The sequence below is a fragment of the Pelodiscus sinensis genome, chromosome 4 (genome assembly GCF_049634645.1).
Source record: "Pelodiscus sinensis isolate JC-2024 chromosome 4, ASM4963464v1, whole genome shotgun sequence".
NCBI classification, from domain to species: Eukaryota; Metazoa; Chordata; order Testudines; family Trionychidae; genus Pelodiscus; species Pelodiscus sinensis.
In genome coordinates this window covers 81,066,031-81,090,447 of record NC_134714.1, presented here as the reverse complement: position 1 = coordinate 81,090,447, position 24,417 = coordinate 81,066,031, and the positions used below count along the sequence as shown (strand labels likewise).

The 24,417-nt window shown below is 43.4% G+C and overlaps 1 protein-coding gene across 1 annotated transcript in view; it reads right to left on the bottom strand.

Annotated features, from left to right (window-relative positions):
• Nucleotides 1–7,247: 7,247 nt before the first annotated feature.
• The window catches only part of HSD17B12 (hydroxysteroid 17-beta dehydrogenase 12), a 157,559-nt gene continuing 140,389 nt past the window's right edge, over nucleotides 7,248–24,417 (bottom strand). The window contains exons 10-11 of the mRNA XM_075927517.1: nucleotides 10,649–10,798; nucleotides 7,248–10,095 (exon numbers count right to left, since the gene is read on the bottom strand). Coding sequence (XP_075783632.1) covers nucleotides 9,991–10,095; nucleotides 10,649–10,798 — 255 coding nt within the window. The 3' untranslated portion in view covers nucleotides 7,248–9,990. The remainder of the gene's footprint in view (nucleotides 10,096–10,648; nucleotides 10,799–24,417) is intronic.

Here is a 24,417-nt window from a genome sequence, read left to right as displayed (position 1 = left end):
CCTGATGTGATCAGAGGCCCTGAGTTCTTAAATTTCACAGATGTGTCTTGAACCCAAGTATTGAAGTATCTGTGACTAGTCACTGAGGAAAAAGTAGGAGCAAAGCTCTAGCTTATTATGGTCAAATCCATCCACCAGTTCAGACAGGACAGGAGAGTTGAAAATGAGAGTCAGCATGTCCAACAGATTTCAGGAGGGATAGTTAATTGATTTCAACTGCTGCTACATGATCCCACGGTGAGTTGGTCACATATGCGTAATCTGCATATCGAGTTACGTATGTGGCAAGTTGCCATCTGTTCTCATAGTATCAGATAGTATCAGGCACCATTCATGATGGTGTGGAGTTAATTCTTTTGATAGATATTTACCTTCCTAATCCAACCTGTAGGACGAGGAATAAACTGCTGCCAAAGGGAGAGGAAATCTCCATGAGCGATTCACTGTCTTCAACTAAGAAGTCAAATAGACCGCTTTGGAGTGAAAGGGTAGCAGATGAAGGAACATGGGGAGGCAATTCCTTTTCTGAGACCTGTGATATCTCTTGGATTTAGGTAACCTCTTTATGAGCTCCTGCTGTTCTTTGTAATCATCCGTGATTGGAATCGATGACTCAGATATAGTATCTTCGGGTATGCCTACACTACCCCGCTAGTTCGAACTAGGAGGGTAATGTAGGCATACCGCACTTGCAAATGAAGCCCAGGATTTGAATTTCCTGGGCTTCATTTGCATAAGCGGGGAGCCGCCATTTTTAAAACCCCGCTGGTTCGAACCCAGTGCAGCGCAGCTACACGGGGCACCAACTAGGTAGTTTGAACTAGGCTTCCTAGTTCGAACTACTGAGGAGTAACGGTAGTTCGAACTAGGAAGCCTAGTTCGAACTACCTAGTTCGTGCCCCGTGTAGCCGCGCTGCACGGGGTTCGAACCAGCGGGGTTTTAAAAATGGCGGCTCCCCGCTTATGCAAATGAAGCCCGGGAAATTCAAATCCCGGGCTTCATTTGCAAGTGCGGTATGCCTACATTACCCCGCTAGTTCGAACTAGCAGGATAGTGTAGACATACCCCCCCCCTGCAGAAGATGAGGTGGTGTTCACTGAAAGCATTAGAATGCCGTCTAGTCCAGTGGACTATGAGCTCAGAAGGGAGAAGAACTGGAGCTGGAGGTAAAACCTCTCACCCCTAATTGGTAGTAATGGTAACACAGAGGATGGCTCTGGCCAGAGACTGGCATCCAGGTGGAGATCATGTTCCAGCATCAATGAGGACAATATCCATAGATGAAGAGGACCTAGAAGGTGATCTTGTGCCAGCATCAGCACTGAAGATGGTGCGGAAGAAAAATTGCCCTTAAATCTGAGAACACTCCCAAAGAGTAAGTGCTGCATCAGGTATAGGCTTGTGGCCCAACCCCACAATAGTGTTTCTATCAATCTCTGCCTGTGTCCCAGAATGCAAGCTGTGCATTGAAGATAGAGAAGATACATGGATTGGTTATAGAAGAGGATTCTCATTTGTGAAAAAACACTCAGAATCAGATTAAGAGTCCACTATAAAATACCAGGGTGATGTAGTACAGAGGAATAGGCAAACAGTTATTGCCTGTGAAATGACAGTGGTACTAACAAACAGTTGAAGATACCGGGTGTGATGATGTGAAGTCACAGACGACCGCTTGGGGGTGCTTCCCGGACTGCCGACAAAGCCACTGACACATTCTTCTTTGTTCTCTGGGGCTTCTCAACACGCTGACCTGCTGTGTCAACTCACCTGTTCTCCCCCAGCCAAGGCACAGAGCTGAGATCACCCCAGTCTCCCCCTCCCCCCATAGAGCAATATAGACACAAACTTTTAAGGTTTGAGGAAAATGCAGTTTTGGGCTCAGCTTCCAGGGGTACCACTCCCCAAATGGGATCAGAATCCCAAATGAATTATTTAGGTAAGCCCCTTTTAGCAATGAAAGGGAGAATATATATGCTGATTGCTCCCACGGGTAACAATTATTTACACTGGGCTTGATAGTAAATAAGTGATTTTATTAAGTACAGGCAGTAGGATTTAAGCAGTTTACACGTGAAAACAGGCAGAGCAAAGTGAATTACAAATTTAAAATAACAGAATACACATGGCTAATTCTAACACCTCTCAACCTTCTTAGAAACTCATCCTAAAATTGTTCTTATTCCAGCTAAGCCTCCAAACCAGGGAAGTCTCCTTTTCCCTGGGGTCTTCAGTTATTTTCTTGGGTATGCCTTGCCAGACAAAGACAAAGAAACTGCTAGCTTCCCATTGTTTTATAGATTCCACTTTGGGTGGAATTCTGTTTCTACATTCCACACTTACATGGAAAATTACTTGATCAGACCCTATCAGTTGGGGTGGACATTGACTTCCTAAGACCAACCACTGCTCAGACTCAAAGGACAAGAGAGGCTGCTTACATGTGTTCACTCACACATTGAGGGAAACGCCCTTGATAGCTTTCATTGGCATATTTAAAACCATAAACATTCCATACTCCATGTAACTAACTTTACATGGAAGAGTGATGAAATAAGATGTACAGATCCAGCAGACTGAGACATTAAAATTGATAGATTACATGAAGTGCTTTGTCCAAAGCATCTTCAAGTTATGCATACTGGTATTCATAAGTCAGTTTCATAAAGCATGGAGGAGAGAACCATCACACCGGGCATTTAGCTTGGTGGATGTCAACATCACAAGTGGACGGCACTGACATGGAGAACTTCTAGATTCTGTATTGAGTTAAAATCCATAAATCATAGTACATGATGTAAGAGTTTCCATCTCCAAGTCCTTGCCTGTAAATATGTAGGCTATATTGACTTCATATAAAATTATAGTTATTGTACTAATGGCTTCCCTATGCAAGTCAACTGAATAACAGAAAAGTAGTAATTAAATGCTTACTTCTGCAGATATCTCCTTTGACTAATTTCTCTCACTCACACTAATATCTGTGAAGTTGTAGATATAGACAACTTAGATACAGAGGGTCTGTCTCTATAAAATAACGGGGGATAATTGGTTCCAAGTAAGTCAGTGGACTCTGATTTAAGCAACCACTACAAGGGGTTTGGAAGCTGCTTAGGAAGATACCACCAGGATGCATTTTATGTTTGATCCATTTTACTGGAAGTGTCTGTCTATACTTCGCATATGCAGTGTTGTAGCTGTTTCCCAGACCTGAAGAAATACTCTGTGTAAGCTCAAAAGCTTGTGTGTCACACGAGCAGAAGCTAGTCTAATAGAAGATATTACCTCACCTATCTTGTCTCTATAATTAGCATGTAATTTCATCTCAGTTGGATAGCCGCTTTACCCAGATGATTCCCAGATGACTGAGTAGCATAGATAATGGGTGTTCAACAGAATCCTTAGCTTTCTTCTCTCTCAAATCTGGTCATCTGCTGCTGGCAGTGGCTTCCTTTAGGTTCAGTATGACTGGTCTCATGTCAAGGAAATCTGTTTTTTGGCTCTTCAGAACCACACTTCTAATACTTGCTTGTTCAGGAGTTTTCCCCTAAGACTGTCAATACTCTACGGATTAGTGAGGACTAAAAAGGATGCAAGTTGTAGTAGAACTGTTTAAAAGCTCTGTTCTCTGACCCCTATCCTGGGTAAGTTAGGTACAACAATGTGCTCTGTACCAGTGGCTCTCAACCTTTCCAAATGACTGTACCCTTTTCAAGATTCTCATGTGTGTTGTATTCTCCCCATCTCACCTCACTTAACTACTTGCTTACAAAATCAGACATAATATAAAAGTATCCCAACACACTATTACTAGGGAAAAGATGCTTACCGTTTCACTTACACCATAGAATTGTAAAATAAATTAATTGGAATGTAAAATATTGTGCTTGCATTTTAGTGTATAATGTATACAGCAATATAGTCATTGGATAAAATTTCATTTGTACTGACTTCACTAGTGCTTTTTATAACCTGTGGTAAAACCAGGCCAATAGCTAGAGGAGTTGACGTGCCCTCTGGAAGATCTCTGGGTACCCCTGGGTGAGAGCCACTGCTCTATCGTAACTTTTCAGCTTTTCTAACTTTCAGACTTAGTGGCAGAGTCTCTGAATTCTGTGTGTCTCCCCGTTTTCTACTGTTCAGAACTGGTTTGTCCTCTCACAATAACTCCTCTTTTACAGATTTGTATTAAGGTTGTTGGTAAAGGAACTCTCTCTACCCCTTTCTACTATTTAAGAGATACAAGAGACCACCTGTCCTTTTGGAACCTTTTCCATGGTAATTTATTAAATGTTTTAGGACACTGAGAAAATTAACATTTCAAACTTTTCACCCAGTCTTACAACCTTACTCAAACGGTAGAGACTTAGACTTTTCCTCGCTATTAAACACAGCATTTCTTGCAATCTTCCCCAACAAATCAGCCAGGGTAGGACCACCACTACTCCTAACCCAAGGCAGGCATTCTTTTCTGTACGCCACTAAGTGTGCAGTACAGCCTGGCTGAGAGAACAAATTGTCCCCATAGTAGACCTGCTAAGTTACACTACTAATATAACTCAAATTGTGTAACTCAAATCAAGCTAACTTACATCTACTTACTGCAAGATCCATACCACACTGGGTTGATGGTACAGTGACTGGTCAGTTTAGTCGGTCTTCACTAAACTTGCTAAATCAACCGCCAGTGCATTGATCGTGACAGCACAGATTGACTGTCTAGTGGAAAGAAGCCCTGAATGAAACAATGTAACTTCAGGATGTTGACACAAGGAGTTAGTTATTTGTGCGAGAGTTTCTCTTCTACTTCATTCTCCTCTTACTTCGTTTTCCTTTTGTTGCCCTATGATACCACACTATCCAGCTCCCAGTTTTCATTTCATGTCAGTTAAATGGCAACTGACCATTATGAATCTACAATCCAGTAAGGATACTTTCATTTTTTTTAAATATTTTGGATCAATTGTAACTTTAAATGTTTTCCTTTTAATTTTTTTTTTTTTTTTTTTTTACACAATGAATTTTTTCCCCCCAATTGCCCTCTGTAAATGTATGTAATGCTCACTTGATTTTTCAGAAGTGCTAAGCACCCAACAAATCCCAAGAAGTCAAAAGGAGCTGCAAGTGCTCAGCACCTTTGAAATGAGTACACAGTGCTTTCAAAAATTTTAGTAAAAATAAAATCTTGCTGTTTTGTGGCACTGGGGCTTCATGGTGAATGAATTCCTTTGGCTTAAAATAAGATCCAGGTCCCTACTTTCTTACTGGAACTGGGTAATTCCCATGGAGTTTGCACATTTAAAAGGGTAAGTTTGAGTAAATGCTAACCCAGTCTCATAAAAGTTATGAGAACTTACACAAGATCTGTCTGGCCATCTTTAAAATATTTTACAATTGCCTATAAAGGCAGTCCCCGACTTACGCGGATCCGACTTATGTCGGATCCGCACTTACGAATGGGGCTTTCTCGGATTGCTACCTGCGAACTCCGGGGCGAGAAAGCCCCATTCATAAGCTGCTCCGGTGCCCCTGGACCGTCCCCAGCAGACCACAGGCACCGGGACTGAAGCAGCAGCCGCGGCGGGGTCCCGTGCCTCTGAGACTTTGCCAGAGCAAAGCCTCAGAGGCGCGGCACCCCGCTGCCGCTGCGGCTCTGCTCCCCGTGTCCCTGGTCTGCTGGGGGGGGGGGGGGGGCGCGCAGCTAGTGTTCCCCTTCCCCCCCAGCAGACAAGGCTTTTGTTTTGGACCCTGGGGCAGAGCAGCTGGGGCGCTGCCGATTGGTCCTGCAGCGCCGCTCTGGGCACTACTTGACCAACCCGGCAGCACCCCAGCTGCTCTGCCCCAGGTCCTGATTCAGCCGCTGCTGGTAAGTTTCAGCAGCGGCTGAATCAGGACGCCTGGGGCAGAGCAGATGGGGTGCTGCTGGGTTGGTCCAATAGCACCGAGGAGCGGTGCTACTGGAGCAACCCAGCAGCACCCCAGCTGCTCTGCCCCAGGCGTCCTCAAGTCAGCTTCTGCTGAAACTGACCAGCGCTGACTACAGGAAGCCCAAGGCAGAGTTGCTCTGCCCCGGGCTTCCTGGAATCAGCTGCTGATCAGTTTCAGCAGCAGCTGACTTGGGGACGCCTGGGGTTCTTAAGTTGATTCTGTAAGTAAGTCAGAACTGGCGGTCAGTTTCAGCAGCGGCTGAATCTGGACGCCAGTTCCGACTTACATACAGATTCAACTTAAGAACAAACCTACAGTCCCTATCTTGTACGTAACCCGGGGACTGCCTGTACAAGAAAAAGCACTCACTCCTTTCAGGGAAGAGAAAAAGAAGCTTGCAAAGTTTTATCTAATGCTAGAAGTCTCAACTCAAAGAGTGCCTAAATATTTGGGTTCCCAACAATGTAAAAAAAAGTTTTGAAAACTAATTTTAATAATGGAGATTGCCTATCTCCTAGAACTTGAAGGGACCTTGCACGGTCATTGAGTCCAGTCCCCTGCCTTCACAGCAGGACCAAGTACCATCCCTGATGAATTTTTGCCCCAAGTCTCTAAATGGCCTCTGCAAGGATTGAACTCACAACCCTGGGTTTAGCAGGCTAATGCTCAAACCACTGAGCTATCCCAATAGTCATGACCTCTGTAAATACAAAATATCTTGGGTACTAGATCATGCAAGGTATCACTATAAATGCAACTGCGCTGATTGAACCGTTTCTTAGCTTTCCCCAACTATATTATTATTGGATTTTCTGTGCCACTACTTTGGGTTACATTTTTGCAATACACTTATGCCTTCTGGAGACAGAATACAGCTGACCTCCTTATGTATGTGTGTAACTGTCACCATCTAGTGGTATTAGTGCACTGCTACACTTATTGAAGATTCTTTAGAAAAGTGGTGGAGGCTAGAGTCCTGTGCGGATACAAAATTTGTATCTGCATCTGCAAAAATGATCTATGGGTGAAAGCAGATGTCTCCAGATTTGCAGAGCTCTAATAGAAGCCTCTGAAGGGCAAAATTACAGATTCTATTTTCTGTGTTATAAATTTGCATCACAGTAATTGTGCTATCTACATGGCTATTCTCTCTAGCACACTATCTTCTTAGTGTTATCTACCATGTAACTGACTTCTCTTCATTTCCACCACCTCACTTAGAAAAAGGAGTGCAAATAGTGCAGGAATGGGCGTTACATACATTATAAAAATAATTATGAACATTTATAAAACATTTAAATGAAAAATGTAGTGCAGAAAAGGAAAGATGGCTTATTTTTATAGCACTTCTGTCACAGGATTTCAAAGTACATTAAAACTACAGTACATGCACAGAAATCATTTACTGAAATGCAATAGGTTTTTAAACAGCAAAAACAAAGCAATTTAGGAGAGGATGTGAAGACGACTCCCATTTTTAACTGAAAGTAGAGAAAAGATTTGGAGAATCAGAATGCAATTTCTGGGCTACAATTTCTGATACCAGTAACATGCTTAGTGCTATACAATGCAAAACCTGAACTCACTGCTTGAATTTAAGAGTTCTCTTCCAAGAGTTCTCTATGCTTGCTTCATAGGCAATGCTTCAGCCACACTAACAGGAACACATGCAGGGAAGTAAGGGTATGTCTACACAGCAATGTTATTTCGGGTCTACACTACAAGCCTTTATTTCGAGATAATATTGAGCTGGAGGACTTTACTCCAACTCGTGGTAACTCATTTTACAAGGAGTAAGGAAAGTCCTGCTGAGTAGACAGCGCCAAAAGCCGAATTAAGCTATTTCGACTTAAGTTACGCAACTGACATAGTTGAAGTTGCACAGCTTTGACTTGAGCCCTGCTGTGCACACATACCCTATATTATTTCCCTTTACTTTAGTGGTTTACTTTGATATAACAAAAACCCCACAAATGCCACTTAGTCATCATTCTTGACAAGCAGGAAGCCACAGTAATGGAATACTCTTTGGGGTGGGGCAGTATCATTTTAAGTGTTGTGTCCCTGTACGTAAGACACCAATTGCCATTTGAATTAAGCATGGTAAAAGTTTTTTAAAAAGAAAAAAATAACAATTAACCTATTCAGGAAAAATCTTTTATTTTAACTATTTTAGTTCTATGTGCATGTGTTAGAAAAAGAATATACACAAAATTAGTCAAATAACCCCATGTTTTCTCCAAAGCAAGCCAAGAAACTGTGGCCTTATGCAGTCTTATAAACCCACATTCAATCACCACCACACCAAAACACAAGCTATGGGATAAGATCCTTATCTCATGTCTGATCAGCACCATTGCATCGGTATTCATGTATTTTCAATGTAAGAAATGTTAGCCCCTTCATGCTTCAATACAACACCTTTAACTTAAAAGCAGAGCTTTAAATTATTCTCCTCAGCACAATATACAACTCTAAGATCACAGAATGTCCAGCACCACTAAAAATGACGTGATTGCCCATGAAAGTTATTTTTAAGCTACAGTTTTAGTACACTTATGGCTGGTAAAGAATTTGATGTCAATGGAGACCAAAATCTTTATCCGCAGAGCAAGCAAAGATGGGCAATGGCAGTACAAGAATTTACACACGCTGCCTGACCAATGTTCCCTCATGGTGAGATAAGATAGCAAAGGAGAATTCTGTGTGGGCTAAAACTTTCAACACAAGGATGCCAACCGTGAGGACTTATTAAAATTATCCAATATTTTAGCAATCCAATCTTTTGTAATTCAAAAATCTGCACCTTTCCCAGACTAAAATTTTTTATGGTATATTGTTTTTAATTCACACATTCATTTTTAAAAATTGGTGTAAAAAATTCTGCTTCTTATTTCAGCAGACCCATAGTGGAGAACAGACCCATTCATGTGTCGGAAAGAGAGTTTAACTAGCAGCCCCTAACAGACAGCACTGCGCTTCAAGTTCTGCATTTCAAGTACCAATACTGTGTTTTACAGATCAATCAACAAGCAGCATGTAACTAGAAGCATTTAACTACACTGTGTTACAACTCTCTACAGCTTACAGCAGGCATCAGTTTTTTAAGGAGGTCATTACAAATCCAAAAGAATTTATTTTTGAAAAGTTAGCATTAATATTCAAGAATTTAAACAATTGCTACATTATGATGTTAAAATATATATAGAAATCACTCAAATATTGGTCCAAGAATCCATTTCAATATGCTAGATGAAAGCAATGAGTTGAGTTGAGTTTTAGGCTATAAAACAAAACATAATCCCTCCCCCCAACAATAGGCAGTTCTTCTCAGTCAACTTGACTAGCCTGTTATTGGAGCCACTCATAGTAGCCAAGCAGCTCTGCCTAAGGGAAGTGACACATTTCTCTCATCTTAAGGGAAACATGGGGGGACATTACTAGAAGACTGGCCATACAGCTTCTGAGGCTGCGCTGGGACTGGCTACATGATGGAACATTAGCTTGCTTTTTAATAATCATGTTCTCACTGCAGTATACCTGAAAGATAAACTTCCACAGTTTTTCCCTTTACTCATATATACACACAATACAAAAAAAGATGGAGGTTATCTAACTCACTTTTCCAGCATAAAAAATTGAAGTGATGGCCAATCAATTTCTATTTTGAACTAAGCACAGACCATCTGATTTCAATAATTTAGTTTAAAATCTAACATTTTGTCTTACTTTAGTGTGGGTTTTTTTCTTAATTCACCAAGCTTTCTGCACTGGGATACAATCCCTTATTCACTGGAATAAATACATGACAAAGCTAATGATTAAATCCAGTTAATATTCCATAGTCACATATGAGCAACAAATCAAGCGTACTTTGAAATCAATATTGGAAAATCAAGGCCAGAAAGAATTCATGGTGTACCATAATCCCACCCCAAACTGGAGGTTAGTCCCATTGAAAAATAAAGACAGAGAACATTTCAAATGTGATTGTCTATTTGTTGCAGAATTGTGGGTATTGAGCCATCATGTATCGAAACATCTGATCAAGTTACTGCAACTTAGTTTTCTTTCACTTTCTTTAAGTAGCGAGCTCGCACTTTTTTGTTCAGTTTCATTGTCAAGTTGATGACTGCTGAGGTGGGAAGCAGAGAAGTGATCCAGCCCTAAGAAATTAAAAGACAAAACTGATAGTTTGGCATAGGTGATGAATTTTAAGTTTATCACTTCTATATGTTCAAATGTGACAAAGTTAGGACTAAGTATGAAAGAACAAGTATCAGTCCCTGGATTTTTTTAAAAGTAACCCTCTTTAATTTGGTGACCCTGGGAAACAGGGTATACTGGATTAAAGATTTTTGCCAGGCCAGGAAAGGGTGATGTGGAATCTGGGCGCGAGGGGGATTGTGGTGGGGCATTTACTTAGCGTCCCCACTCACAGGGGCACACGTGGCTCCACACCACCCACCCCAGGTACAGCACTTCCCCCCCCCCCCACTGGAGCAGCAGGGACATGCTGCAGGTGAAGCATGGGGGGAAGCTGCAGTGTGCAGAGCTACTTCTTCCTCTATACCACCTATGATCACAGATTAGACACACCCTGAGAACAGAGGTTCAAAGGTAATGTAATTCAGCATTCTCTTTCCTCTATAGTCAGAATATATGCAGAACATACTCAGAACCACACAAAATAACCTTCCCTTTTCAAAAGTAACTTACAATAATGGCATGGGGCAGATATCCGTTGGTCTGGGACTGCAGGCCTATTGTGCTGAGGGCAGCTCTTACATATTTTTCAGGACTGGGCTTATCGAAGGTTGCCTTGCGGATTTTAGACATTTTTGTAGCCACATAAAATGGTAGCACACTCTGTAGGTGGGAAAAGAAATCACAGAAGTAAAGCATATTTTCAGAAAAATTCCTTGTATATCTACTGAAGATGACAAGAAATAATGTTCATACAGTACAGTCTGGCTTGGGGGAATCTCTAGGTGTGCTCTCCAAGTACAGAGCTAGCACTTGCTTCTGAGAAATGAAAATCTGCAGTCCAGTTCCCAGCCCCTGTGACCACTGCGGCCCCTCCCAATAGCTTAAACACAACTTCTCCCCCCAAATTCCCGACAGATTTCCACAGGATTATAAAGACCATTCTTTTTAATTGCATAACAAAACACACAGATCAAGCAAATAAAGACTTGTCTGTCTGCCTCTTACCTCAGTTTCCTCACCTTATGGAGAGTTCTTTGGGCCTGAACATAATGTTCTGGAGCACCTACAGCTTTCCCTTTAAAATGATGGAGCTTTTCTCTACCTCAGCTAGCTGTCCCTGCTTTAGCTGGTCAACATTTAAAAAAGGACTCGTGAGTCAAAATCCCACCTCTTTCTCCTTTCCTTTCCAAAGCCTCCTGGTCAATGAATCCCTTTAGTTTATATGTCCCCTATGAACACCTGGTTCCTTTGTTCTGTTGCAGGTTTTTTTCCACTTTTCACATCACTAGCCTCTGCAAACTAGGCAGGAGAAAACTTATTCTCATCTCCTGCTAAACCATTGTTCTCAAAGTCCTTCTATCTGAACAAATAGCTATTAAATTTTAACGACCTACCACTGTACCTTACCTAGGACAGACATGCTTACAGCAGTGTCAGCAAGTAGTGATAATAATCCATAGCTATATAACCTAGGACTATGTTAATCTCACAAGCAAAACAATAGTGGACCTAATCAGTACTTGGACATAAGAACTTCAGGGAGAATCCAGATGCTTCAACACAGGCCCAGACAAAGGGTGTGTGAGGCCCAAGGTAGTATACTGAGCCACACAGCCGCGTGGCTCACGGTCGGGTGGGCAGCACCAGAGGCTGGGCAGCACATGGGCCCCAAATGTGCAGAGTCCAAGGTGATCGCCTCACTTGCCTTGCCCAACTGTGGGTTTCATGATTCAATAGCCAAAGCTGGTACCCAACCAATGCCGCAGCACAAGTGCAGTGATGGGTAAGTCTCTTACAGAGGATGTCAAACCAGTGTACTTGTGCTTGTTGTTGGAACTTTGAGAATAGTGTCAGCTCCAGTATTCTGAGCAATTTTCCATTTTGGGTAACTTCATTCTGTCTACCCAGATTTCCTTGTTGCATACAGAAGTCCGTTCTAAAGTAACTAAGTATTGCTAGTTGCTGTGTTTCATTTCACAAGGGGGTATATTTTTGTGTGGGCTGAAACATTGCCATGCACACAAGACTTAATAGGGGAATTCAGGGGAAAGAATGGTCAAAGCATTTTTTTGTTTTTACAGTCAGCATAACAAGTCTCCAAGTGATCAGTTTATTCTTTCAAGGCTCTTTGCCAATAAAAAGGGTTAAAGACTTATCCTACAATTTTCAAATGTAGATAAAGGCACTTTAAAAGTGGTCTGATTTTTGGAAGTGTAAATGCCTTCAGGTCACTTTATATGTCAACAGGAGCTGCGAGTGCACAGCATCTCTAAAACCACACCATTCATTCAGCATTCTAAATATGACTTTAGGTGTCGTAACTTTAGGCATCTAAGTTTGAACATTTTTCCCATACTTCTTAAATGAAAAAAGACTACTTGTCATTTGGTGCCTTTCAAAAGTCTGCTGGAGCTTAATTATTTGGCAATTCAAAAATCACTAGTGAATACATTTTCCAAAATTCCTTTCTGAGTCTGAAGACTAAGTGTTGCCAGCATATTTCCAGTAAGTTTCACATGAAGTTTTGAGGACAAGCTATTTGAGGTAAAATACAGCAAATGTTTCTTGTAAGGCATATATATTTCTCCCCCCCCCCCAAACATTCTGCAAATTTGGGCAAAATATAGTTTCATAACTATTCTCTCCATTCTAAAACAGTTTGGCTGTGTCTACACTGGGCCACTTATTCCGGAAAATCAGCCGCTTTTCCAGAATAAGCTGCGAGCTGTCTACACTGGCCCTTGAATTTCCGGAAAAGCAACGATGCTCTACTGTACAAAATCAGCCGCTATTCCGGAAAAACTATTCTGCTCCCGCTCGGGCATAAGTCCTTATTCCGGAACACTGTTCCAGAAAAGAGCCAGTGTAGACAGCCCAGTAGTCTTTTCTGGAAAAGGGCATCTACATTGGCCACAGACGCTTTTCCGGAAAAAGGGCTTTTTCGGAAAAGCAGCCTGCCAATGTAGACGCTCCTTTTCTGGAAAAACTGAAAACGGAATAGTATTCCATTTTAAGCATTTCCAGAAATTCATGCCAGTGTAGACACAGCCTTTATGTATAAATTCCACTACCTAGATGCACAACTAGATGGTGCCAAAAGATAATCCATTGTCTGAACAAAGAACCTATGCACAGAGTGGGAATAAGTAGTACTGCTGCTACTTTATATATTGTTCTCTAGCCATGACTGCCAACATTTCAATGCAGTCAAAAGTTATAAGACTACAGAACAACTTTGTGTCTCCTGTATTCTGTAGTGGAAAAAATGCTTCAGAAACAGTAGCTTTTCTAAGAATGTGATCTTTTGTTTGGGCTAATTTTCCTGTATGTCCCAGAAGCTGTTAATTTTTCCTAGGGAATACAAAAGTGGAAAAACCTGAAGAAGTGGATTGTGCTCACAAAAGTTCATGCTACATCTATATGTTAGTCTCTAAGGTGCTATAGGACCACTCAAAGGTTTTTTTTTTTTTTTTTTTAAATTCAGAGGTAGGTTTTATTCAGATGGGATCAAAAGATTGCAAGGCTGTAAACAAACCAAAGCTTGCTATGCGTAAAACCTGCTGCTTGAGTGTGACACTACACTGTTCAGGATAGAAAAGTCTGTAGAGCTACTAACCATATAAATCAGTGGAAGACCTAAATATAGAAAAACTCACGAGTTCTGGGTCTCTAGCTTATACTCTGGGTTGTAAACCACATTCATTGCCTATATGAAGAAAGACTAATAGAATCATCATCATTTTTATACTGTTGCATCTTGAGAAACTGTTGCATTCAGATCTTCTGGTACTACCACCCACCAAGGAGGTACAAGAAGAGACTTTCCAGCTTCTATGAAAAAGCCTTTTTAGTGCTCATGAAACAGACTATTTATACAAAGTGACAAAACAAAAACAACCCCCCCCCCCTCAGATATTCAAGGGAAATCCTTCAAACAAAGAAAAAGCGTGAAAGATTCCACAATTATACCTCTACAACGGTATCCAGGCAGTGGTATTAGGAAGAAATGCAAAGAATAAGATTTGTTTCCCTTCCTTATACTTTTAAAATGCTAAAAATTGGAGAAAAGGCAAAAATGGCTGATATTGACAGAAGGCTGTTCCCCATAACTCTGAAGCTGAAAATAAGAATAGAATCAACAGAAGGCAGAGGAACCCAATGACTTCTTCAGACAGATATCCCATGGAGAATCAGGTTTCTGCAGACACAGCACGGACGCCCCATTAACAGGCAAGTCACAAGTTTAGTCTTGAGAGAAATCCTTACATTTGTTCATATTACTTTCATTCTTGGCAGCTATTTTCCACAATAGATTTTTATCCCTTTCTCCATACACACACAGTAATACTTTACCCTGAAGCTATGTAGTTGCTATTCTCCATCTCAAGACTGGAAGTGGCTTGTGGAGCCAGAGAGGAATTTGTTTCTAACACTAAAAGAGTCTCTGCATTTGCAATATGACCACAATAATCACAACTGACTTCTAAAAAGAAGGCACTTACACTCAGGCAGCATCGCTACAACTTCTATTGGACTTCAGACATAATATATTAACAAGCTGTCCTATGCTTCTGCTTTTCAAACAAGTGTTTTCTATTGTCATTGGCCTGGTATGAACAGAGGATATGCCATTTCAAAAGCTCTCTCAAGTGGAAATGCAAGTCCAGAATTCAAAGTCTATTCACCTATTGAGAGTTGTAGAGGTAAATGCCATACTTTAAATATCAAGAGGCTGACATACTCAGAAAGGAATGAAGAAGCTTTAAAATATGCCTCTAGTGTTCATTGGTGGTAGGCACAAGAGCTCAGTCTGGGACAGAGAAGAAAGACCCATAGCTTAGAACAATTAACACAAGAAATTCTGACCACCACGCAACTCTGGCTATTCATTTAAATTTAGGGAGGACACAAGGAGCTACCAACAATTGAGAGCCCACAGCCAGCATGCCAGAAAAGAGAAGGGAAGGTAATTCACCTTTTGCAGTAACGAGTTCTTCACAATGTGTCCCCGTGGGTGCTCCACTTAGGTGGGTCAGTGCTTCTGTGCACACGGCCTGGAGATCTTTGGTAGCAGTCCCTGGTCTCCGGCGTGTGCTGCGCTATTGCGCAATCACTCTGATCGATGGGTAGGCACGTGCCAGCGGCCATTCTTGCTGTTCTTCTCTACACCAAACTGTTAGCTTGGAGCAGAGGGGAAGAGGGTGGGTGTGGAGCAACCACAGGAACACATCTCAAGGTGAGTAACCTGCACAAGGTGAGTAACCTTCCCTTCTTCGAGGGTCCCCGTGGGTGCTCCACTTAGGTGACTATGCAGCAATGGTCCTGCTTGGCAGTGGGCGCTCAGTGTTGCAGGGATGGATGTTGTACAGTAAGGTATGTCCAAATCTAGTGTCGAGTCCTGAAAGGACTAAATAGTGTAATATTGTGCAAAGGTATTGGCTGAGGCCCATGTTGCAGCTCTGCAGATGGCGTCTATGGGAAGATCCTTGAGGAAAGCAGTTGTGGTGGATACTGCTCTCATGGAATGCGCCCATATAACTATTGGCGGCTATCTTGTGTGACACCGTGTACAGCAGGTCCGCCATGAGTGCCGCTATGTCTCCCCTTCTCCTAGCTGACGTCATCGCTATGAGAAAAGCTACTTTAATTGAAAGGTGGAGTAGTGGGCAAGTGGCGAGCAGCTAGAAAGTCCGTCTCATAAGTGAGTCTAGCATGAGATTCAAGTTTTACGATGCTACTGGGTCTCTATGTGGTGGATAAAGGTTCTGTACCTCCTTCCAGAATCTCTTCACACACAGGTGGGAAAAAACAGAATAGCCTTGTATGGGTGAGTGTATCGCAGAAATAGCTGCCAAGTGTACATTGAGGGAGCTAATTGATAATTCTGTGTCCTGCAGATGGAGAATATACTCTAGTACGTCTGATACCCCTGCCCTGCGTGGATCCCATGCTTGAGCTGAACTCCAGGCTTCAAATCAGGCCCATTACTGCAGGTAAGTCCATCTCATAGTGGGTCTCAAAGTTGATCAGGATCTCTCTGACTCTCATTTGACAGCCAACAAGCATCCGTGCTTACAGATTAGTGTGTGGAGTCCAGGATGCGGTATGTGCCCTTTGTCCTGGGTCAGCAGCGCTCGTACAGATGGGAACTTATACAGGGGACAAGTACTGAGTTGCAGTATGGTAGGGTACCAGATCTGTCTCCACTAACTGGGGGTTAGCGGTATGACCCTTGCTGCATTCTGTCTGATTTTAATACTGTCAGTTGTATAAGAGGTATAGGTGGAAACGCATACACCAATGGAAAGTCCCAGCCAACTGAAAATGCATCCCCGAGAGATTGTGGTCCAATGCCTGCCCTGGAACAATACAGGGGGGACTTGGAGTTGGCGTGCATCACAAACAAGTCCATTACTGGGTAACCCCATTTCTTGAAAAGGTTGTTTATGATGGATTTGTTGATTTCTCACTCATGGTTCTGCGGGAATTATCTGCTGAGGGCATCCTCTAATTATACATTGTCCTTGCCTGGTAAATGCATTGCGGTAGGTGTGATGTGTGTAATACACCATTGCCAGAGTTTCATTGCTTCCACATATAGGCTGCATGATCTCGTGCCCTCCCCATCTGTGAATGTAATATGTCGTTGCGGTATTGTCCAACATTATTTTCACTGTCTTGTTCTGTATGTGCTCAAGCAGTTGGGAGCACACTCATCTGACTGCCCTGAGCTCCAACACATTGATATGGAGCTGGGACTCCTGAGGTGTCCATTGTTGTAGTATCACACTCCCCACGTGGACTCTCCATCCCAGCAGGGATGCGTCTGTTGTGATAGTGATGGATGGCATTGGCGCCTGAAATGGAAGCTCCGTGCATACATTACGTATGTCTGTCCACCAGTCTAGGGTGGCTTTGACCAGAATGGATACATGGGGTGCCTTGTGGATTAGGTGGTGTCTGGGTTGATACAGAGTTTAGCTATGCCTTGGAATGGCCTCATATGCAGTTGAGCATGGGGGACTACAGACGTGGACGCAGCCATGTGTCCAAGTATTTGTAGGCATGTACATGCCGAGGTGCATGGGCAGCTCTGTACTGACACAATCAAGTCGCGTAATCTCTCTCATCTGTGGATCAGCAATGATGCTATGACCTTGGTGCAGTCCAGCTAGGCTCCCATAAATTCCACTGTTTGTGTAGGAGTGAAGGAACATTTGTCTAAGTTGAATAGGAGGCCGAGCGTGTTGAATAATGGCCTTGTTGAGTGTAACTCTCATTCCATGTCCCCATACATGGATGCCATGATCAAACAATCATTGAGATACGCAAATGTGTATTTGTTTTCTCTGTAGGTATGCGGTTCCATGGCAAGGACCTTGGAGAATACTCTGGGTGGTGTCTACAGGCTGAAGGGAAATACCCTGTACTGATAGTGTGAATTCTTGATGGTGAACCCGAGGAACCGTCTGCGTGCCGGGTGAATTGATACGTGGAAATATGCATCCTTGATGTCTAGGATATATAGCCTCTGATATTCAATGAACCAGTTGAGACCACGAAGATCTAGGGTGGGTCTCCACTCCCCCCCCCCTTTTTTGACAGGAAGTATCTAGAATAGAATCCCTTGCCTCTGTATTGGCTGGCTACTTCCTCTATAGCGCCTAGCTTCATGAAGCGCAGTGCCTCTTCCAAGAGAACACACTCGTGAGAGGGGGTCCCTGAGGAGGTATAGGATAGGGGTGGGTGAGTTGGTGGAACTGCTGTGAATGGTATGAAGTACCCAGTTCGTATTATTTCTAGGACCCATTGATCTGAGGTGATGGTTTTCCATTATTATTATTATTATTAGTCCTCTTCGCTCCTGATGGAGCTAAGGCGCCAATGAATCTTCTCCAGCCTTCACAGTCCTGGAGAAAACCGTCTGACTTCTTCCCAGGTCGTGCCCTTCCTTTTCATGTCCTCCTCCACAGTCCTCCTCCAGGTGCCCAACAGCCTCCCTCTTTTAAGGCTTTCCAGGTGGAGTCCGAGTGCCATATGAGGGAGTCTTGTTTCGCTCATCCAAAGGACATGCCCCAGCCATCTCCAGTGTCTCTGCTTGATCTTGTCCACAACATTGTTGATGCCAGCACGTTGGCTTATCTCCTTGTTGGTAACATGCTGTTCCCAGCGGATTCTGAGGATACGTTGAAGGCACCGTCCTTCAAAGCCTCTGAGTCTGCTCTCAATCTTCTTGTTAGTCCTCCAAGTCTCTACAGCATACAGCAGGACTGAGTGCACATTCGACCTACAGATCTTCAGTTTAGTCCTGGTCTGCAACAGTGACGACTTCCAAATGTTGTTAAGCTTTTGGTAGGCTTGCGCTGCCAGGGCAATTCTAGCGGAGATCTCTTTGTCGATGTTGCTGTCCGCCGAGATGTAACTGCTGAGATACCTGAAGTCATTTACTTCCTCTAATTCTTTACCCGTGATGGTGGTTTTATCGGTGTTAGTTGTCCTCAGTTTCATCACTTTGGACTTGCCAGGATGAATTCTGAGCCCAACTCTTCTGGCTGACCAACAATGTCGGTCTTTTCTTGGATGTCCTGCCGATCATGAGCAAGAAGCGCCAGGTCATCTGCGAAGTCGCTGTCCTCAAGCCGAGCAGTTGGTCCCCATAGCACTCCCCTTGATCTGCCCTCAGTGGCTCTGCGCATCACCCACAAGGTCGAGGACAACAAGGAAGATAACAGGTGAGATTACACAGCTCTGTCTGACCCCATCTTCACGTGAAACCAGTCATTCTGCTGTCCATGTCGCACACAGCATTGATTCTCAGCGTACAGGTCCTTCAGGATGTTAATAACCTTCTCAGGGAACCCGTATGCTTGTAGAATCCTCCAGAGTGAGGGGTGGTGGATGCTATCAAACGCCTTCTCAAAATCGATGAAGTTAATGTAGAGCGAAGAGTTCCACTCTATTGACTGCTCCACTATGGTGCATAGGACAAAGATCTGGTCCGTGCACGACCTTCCACTTCTGAAGCCAGCCTGTTCTTCCCTGAGGATTTTCTCAATGCCCTTTCATATTCTCTGTAGCAGGACTCTACAGAAAATCTTTCCCAGCAGACAGCAGATTAATCCCTCTCCAATTCCCACAGATGGACAGATCGGCTTTTTTGGGTAACTTCACAATAATGCCCTTCTTCCAGGCCTCCAGTACCCTCTCTTCTTCCCAGACCCTGTTGAAGAGACCCTTCAGAACTTGCACACTTGCCTTGGGGTCTGCCTTAAGCATTTCAGCAGTGATCTGGTCTTTTGCCCTTCATCTGTTTGATAGCGTCTGCTATCTCCAGCTCACTGATGTCCCCACATTCCATGTCTACTTGGAGGTCCATACTTCTAATGTCAGCCTCTTCCTCTGGGTCTGGTCTGTTGAGAGTCTCCCTGAAGTGTTCCGTCCACGTGCTGAGCTGTTCTTTTGCTGTCACCAGCATTTTCCCGTTCTTGTCTCTTACTACAGTAGACTTGTTGGTAAAGTCTCCTATAAGAGTCTTGGTGATTTTGTACACTGTCCTAGCATCACCACTGTCTACTGCTGACCGGGCCTCCATGGCAATATTGTCCACATACGCTCTCTTATCTCCTCGTACACTTCTCTTCACAGCAACGTTTAGGTCCCTGTAGACCTGTACAGCTGTTATTTTATCTTCATCACTGCCTGCAAGTGTGCGCTGTTTAACCGTCTTTCTGTTCTCAATGAGCTGCCATGTAGCATCTAAAATTCATTCCCTTCTCTGTTTCTTCTTATACCCCAGTACAATCTTGCTGGTTTCCAGGTATACCTTCTGGATCTCCTCACAGTGGATATTAATATTATCTGATATCAGGTCTTTGAGCAGGCTGAATCTGTTGAACAGCTCTAGAGTGAACTGGATCTTCACTGTCGGATGTTTTAGTCTACTGGAGTCAAAGAGCTGGCCACCAGTCAGTCTGTCTGTCCTCATCAGCTGTTTCAGCTTGAGCTGCAGCTTGCAAAGATGATGATGATGAGCGCTCGGACATCTCTCATGGATCTTCTCCACTTCTGGTTGATAGCAATGTGATCAATTTGGTTACAAGTCCTTCTATCTGGAGATATCCAGGTCAACTTATGTATTGTCTTATGTTGAATGACAGTGCCTCCTATCACCTGGCCATTCTCCAGGCACAAATCTACAAAACGCTGTCCATTATCGTTTCTTTCGCCGACACCCTTTGGGCCCATGTAGGATTCGTAGCCTTCATTATCTAACCCGACTTTTGCATTCAGATCCCCCGTTACAATCAAAACGTCATGGCGAGGTGTCTTGTCCATCTGCTCTTGCAGGTTGTTATAGAATAAGTCCTTCTCCTCTGTAGCTTGTTCGGTGAGTGCATAGCATTGAATAATGGTGGTTTTGGCGTAGCTAGAAAATAATCTTGCTCTGATGATACAAGAATTGACTGTAGGCTCTTCTTAGCCTGAATATCCGTGATGCCAACCTTCTTGGTGCTGTCCATCTGACTTTCCAAAGTAACAGACAGTCTCCCCTGAACCAAGTGTTAGCATCCCTGAGTCAGTCCATCTCATTTCACTAATGCCCAAAATACTGATCTTGTACCTGGACATTTCTCTCACCACCTGTGCTGTTTTCACAGTCTTGTATATGGTTCTTACGTTCCATGTTGCCACTCTCACTTTTTGCTTACGTCTCACTGGGGACTGTATTGGAGCAGAAACTTCTTTTCTACTTTCATCTCTGTTCGTCATGCTATGCGTTGCTGCCTCGGTCCTCAGCTGATCACCCCTTTGATGGCTTTTTAAAGTTTTCATTGATGTTTCTGTGGTTTTCCATGCCACATAGAATTTGGCCAGTCTGTTTCCCAACGTCTATTTGACTAGATTTGCCTGCTCTGGAGGACTGAGGGCCATTGTACTCTCAACCAATATCTCAAATTTTCTGATGAGAGTTGGACGGTCGAGTATGTTTGTTCATTTGATTGTCTTCGTAAAGATTGTCTCACATGTCTCTTGCTCTTATAGGACCTTTGTTGTTGGTTATACCCTGATGTTCTGGACCTTTGATTATAGTGTTTGTATTGTTTCTGCTTGGATTCAGGCACCTGAATCCCCAATGTGCAAAGCATCGCCCTGGCATCTTTAAGGGTGCGGAGCGATGAATTCGTTGCCTCAACAAAGAGTTTCTCTCCAATGAATGGAAGGTCTTTGATGTTTGATTGTATCTCCTTGGGAAACCCGGACAGTTGCAGCCATGCCATTCTCCCCAGCATGACTGCATTCGCCATGGACCTGGCTGCTGTATCTGCAGCATCTAACGCTGCTTGCAATGCTGTGTGGGAGATCAGAGAGCCTTCAATCACATTCAAATTGTTTCTTTATATCATCTGGTAGATACTGAATAAAGGAATTGAAGGTTTTGAATGTCTGGTATAAATATTTTGCTAATAGAGCCACATAGTTAGCAATTCTGAGTTGTAGGGAGGCTGATGAATATGCCTTCTTCCCCATGGCATCCATCCTCTATCTTCTTGCCATGATTCTGCGTTCTAGGGTACTGCTGTTGCTTACCCCTCTGATTGGCAGCTTTGACAACCAACGAGTTTGGGGGAGGGTGCGAGAATAGGAATTCTACCCCCACAGGTGTTTAATAGTATTTCTTATTTATTTTCTTAGAAGTCGATAGTACCGATGCTGGGTGTTCCATATGGCCTTAGCTGGGTCCATTAAGTCCTCATTCATCAGTAGAGCCAATTTGGTGTGCTGAGGTAAGTTAAGTATGCTAGCAAGCTTGTGCTTGTTCTGCGTCACACCTGGGGGTTGTATCTCCAGGGTGTCCGCTACCCTGCAGAACAGGTCTTGAAACTTTCTATAGTCGTCACCTCTGATTGGTGACGTGGGTGGACTGTGGTTGTCCATTGTGGAGCATGATGTATTAGGAGGGATAAGCGAATCTTGTGTCACTTCCTCCGTCGATGCCTCACTGTCAGGGTTGACCGGGCTGTAGTTAGCTCATTCCCACATGTTCGTGTTGGCTGACTGAGCCCTTGGTATCTGGAGGGGTTGTTGTTGCTGCTGTTGGCTTCTGTAGGGTCCCCATGAGTCCCAATAGGGCCACTATGGTGGGAGCATTGGGGTACCCATTGTGCCATCTACCAATTCTGGGGTTGCTGTTGTTGTGTTGCAGTGTATTGAGGCATTCTGGCATGACCAATTATTTCTTCCTCGTCATCATTGCTGAATCTCGTGGATCTGAGCAATGCTGGTATGGATGACAAGATGGAACCTCTAGACGTTGGGGTAATGTTTGTACCGAATAGTGGTGAGCATAGTACTGACGGTACCATGAGATCCACCTCTGTCATGTACCTTGGTACTGTGGTAGGGGTGGCATCACTGTATAGCCTGCCCCTACTGGATGTATCTGTGTACTTGGTGCTCTTGGGTGCACCAGTACCAACAATAATGCTAGTCTGTCTGTGCATGGCATTCTGCGTCTCTGCAGCCTGCGGGCTTTTTTCTTTGTTGGTGGTACCGACTTCTCCTGCGGTACCGCTGGTTTGTTCTGAAGAGAGCCCGAAGCTTCGCCAGTGGTTCTATGCTTTACGAACACTGGCTCTCTGAGCAGGATCCCATAACCCACTTTATGCTGCCTTGCTCAGGGCAAGCACTGTTTGCCTCCTTGCCTGGAGGTCTTTTATTGCTCTGTTGCAGAGTGTCAGTGGGGAACCTGGCACATTTTGTACTGTGCTCCTGGTCTGTCTATCTAGCACGTCCCTCCACGGCAGTGCGCCTTTTGCCCTCCATCCCAGCTGTAGTCACTCTGGGAGAGGATGACACAGGCTGTGGGTCAGCCATAGTCTTTTCCATACAAAGAAGTCTCCACTGTAGATCTCTTGCCCTTTTAGATCTAAAAGTGAGTTTTTGACAGTGAGGGCACTGGCTTATTGGGTGGTCCTGCCCGAGGCAGCGGAGACACGGTTTGTGCCCGTCTGCTGCCGATATAAATGCGCTGCACTCTGTACACACCTCTTAAAGCCAGAAGGTGCTAACATGCCAGGGTTTTTTTCCCCTCTGAGGTGCCACGGGTGAGCGGGACGCGGCAGTGGCACTGGCGCCCTGCTTGTTCTTCATGTTATGTGCTTTTCCTCTGTTAATTTGTCAATCAAAGCGATTGTGCAATAGTGCAGCATGGGCCACCAGCCAGGGACTGCTACTAAGGATCTCCAGGCCGTGTGCACAGCAGTGCTGACACACCTAAGTGGAGCACCCACGGGGACCCTCAAAGAAGCAGCCAGGCTGACACTCGTTATCTTGATGCATTTGAGATATCATAGTCAGTAGGAAAATATGTGGAGGCTAGGGGAAAAACTTTATAAGCAGGAAGAAAGAAGGGCTATCAAGCAATTAAAAATTAACCATGATTAATTGCATGACTAATCATGCTGTTAAATAATAAAATATCGAAATGGCATTCTAACACTAAGGTGTAGCAATATTGAAACTTTAGTGGTGACAATGTTTAAGTATTGTTGCTACTCCTACAGTAATTGCACTTGCAGTAGCAACAGTGGGGAAACAAGAAAAAGTTGAGTGCAGTTTTAAACAAGAAGTTATTGTAGGGACATTGCATACAATAGCTTATTGAATTAGTTGTCCTTTTCCTAGCACAGTCTGTAAAATACTTTTGAGAAATAAGGACAAAGGCAGTCAAGCAATATGTTTTTATTATGCTCTAAAAAGAAAATCCATGAAACAGACAAGATGTTCCTTGCCTAAGGCCATGTGTACTCAACAAATTTTAGAAGTTTTTAACTAGTTAGTTAAAACCTAGTTTGTGCTCAGACACTTCATGGCTAATCCTAACAATGACAGCTCATAACTGTGCCCCTGAACCTTGTTTGAAAAGATTTTTTTTCACCAATTAGTTTTAATTCTCTGACTGTATAACCTGTAGTCCTTTCCTCCCAGCTTTCTGTGGAATGACATCCCAGAGTTGCCTCATATGTTGCACCTGATATTTCACATGCATGTCCTCTGGCCCTTAACTGTTGCTGAAGCCCTAGGAGAGAGCCACCATGATTTTCTAATAGCATAGGATATAAAATATGGGAAGGCAAAGTAGTAGCTATGGACACAACACAACCATGTTTGTAACCAAATCAGATGACTGTCCCAAACTGTTTACAGGTACATGTGTTATTTTTGTAAAGTAGATGTTGAGAGTTTCACAAGACCCTAACAGTGGAATGATTTATGTT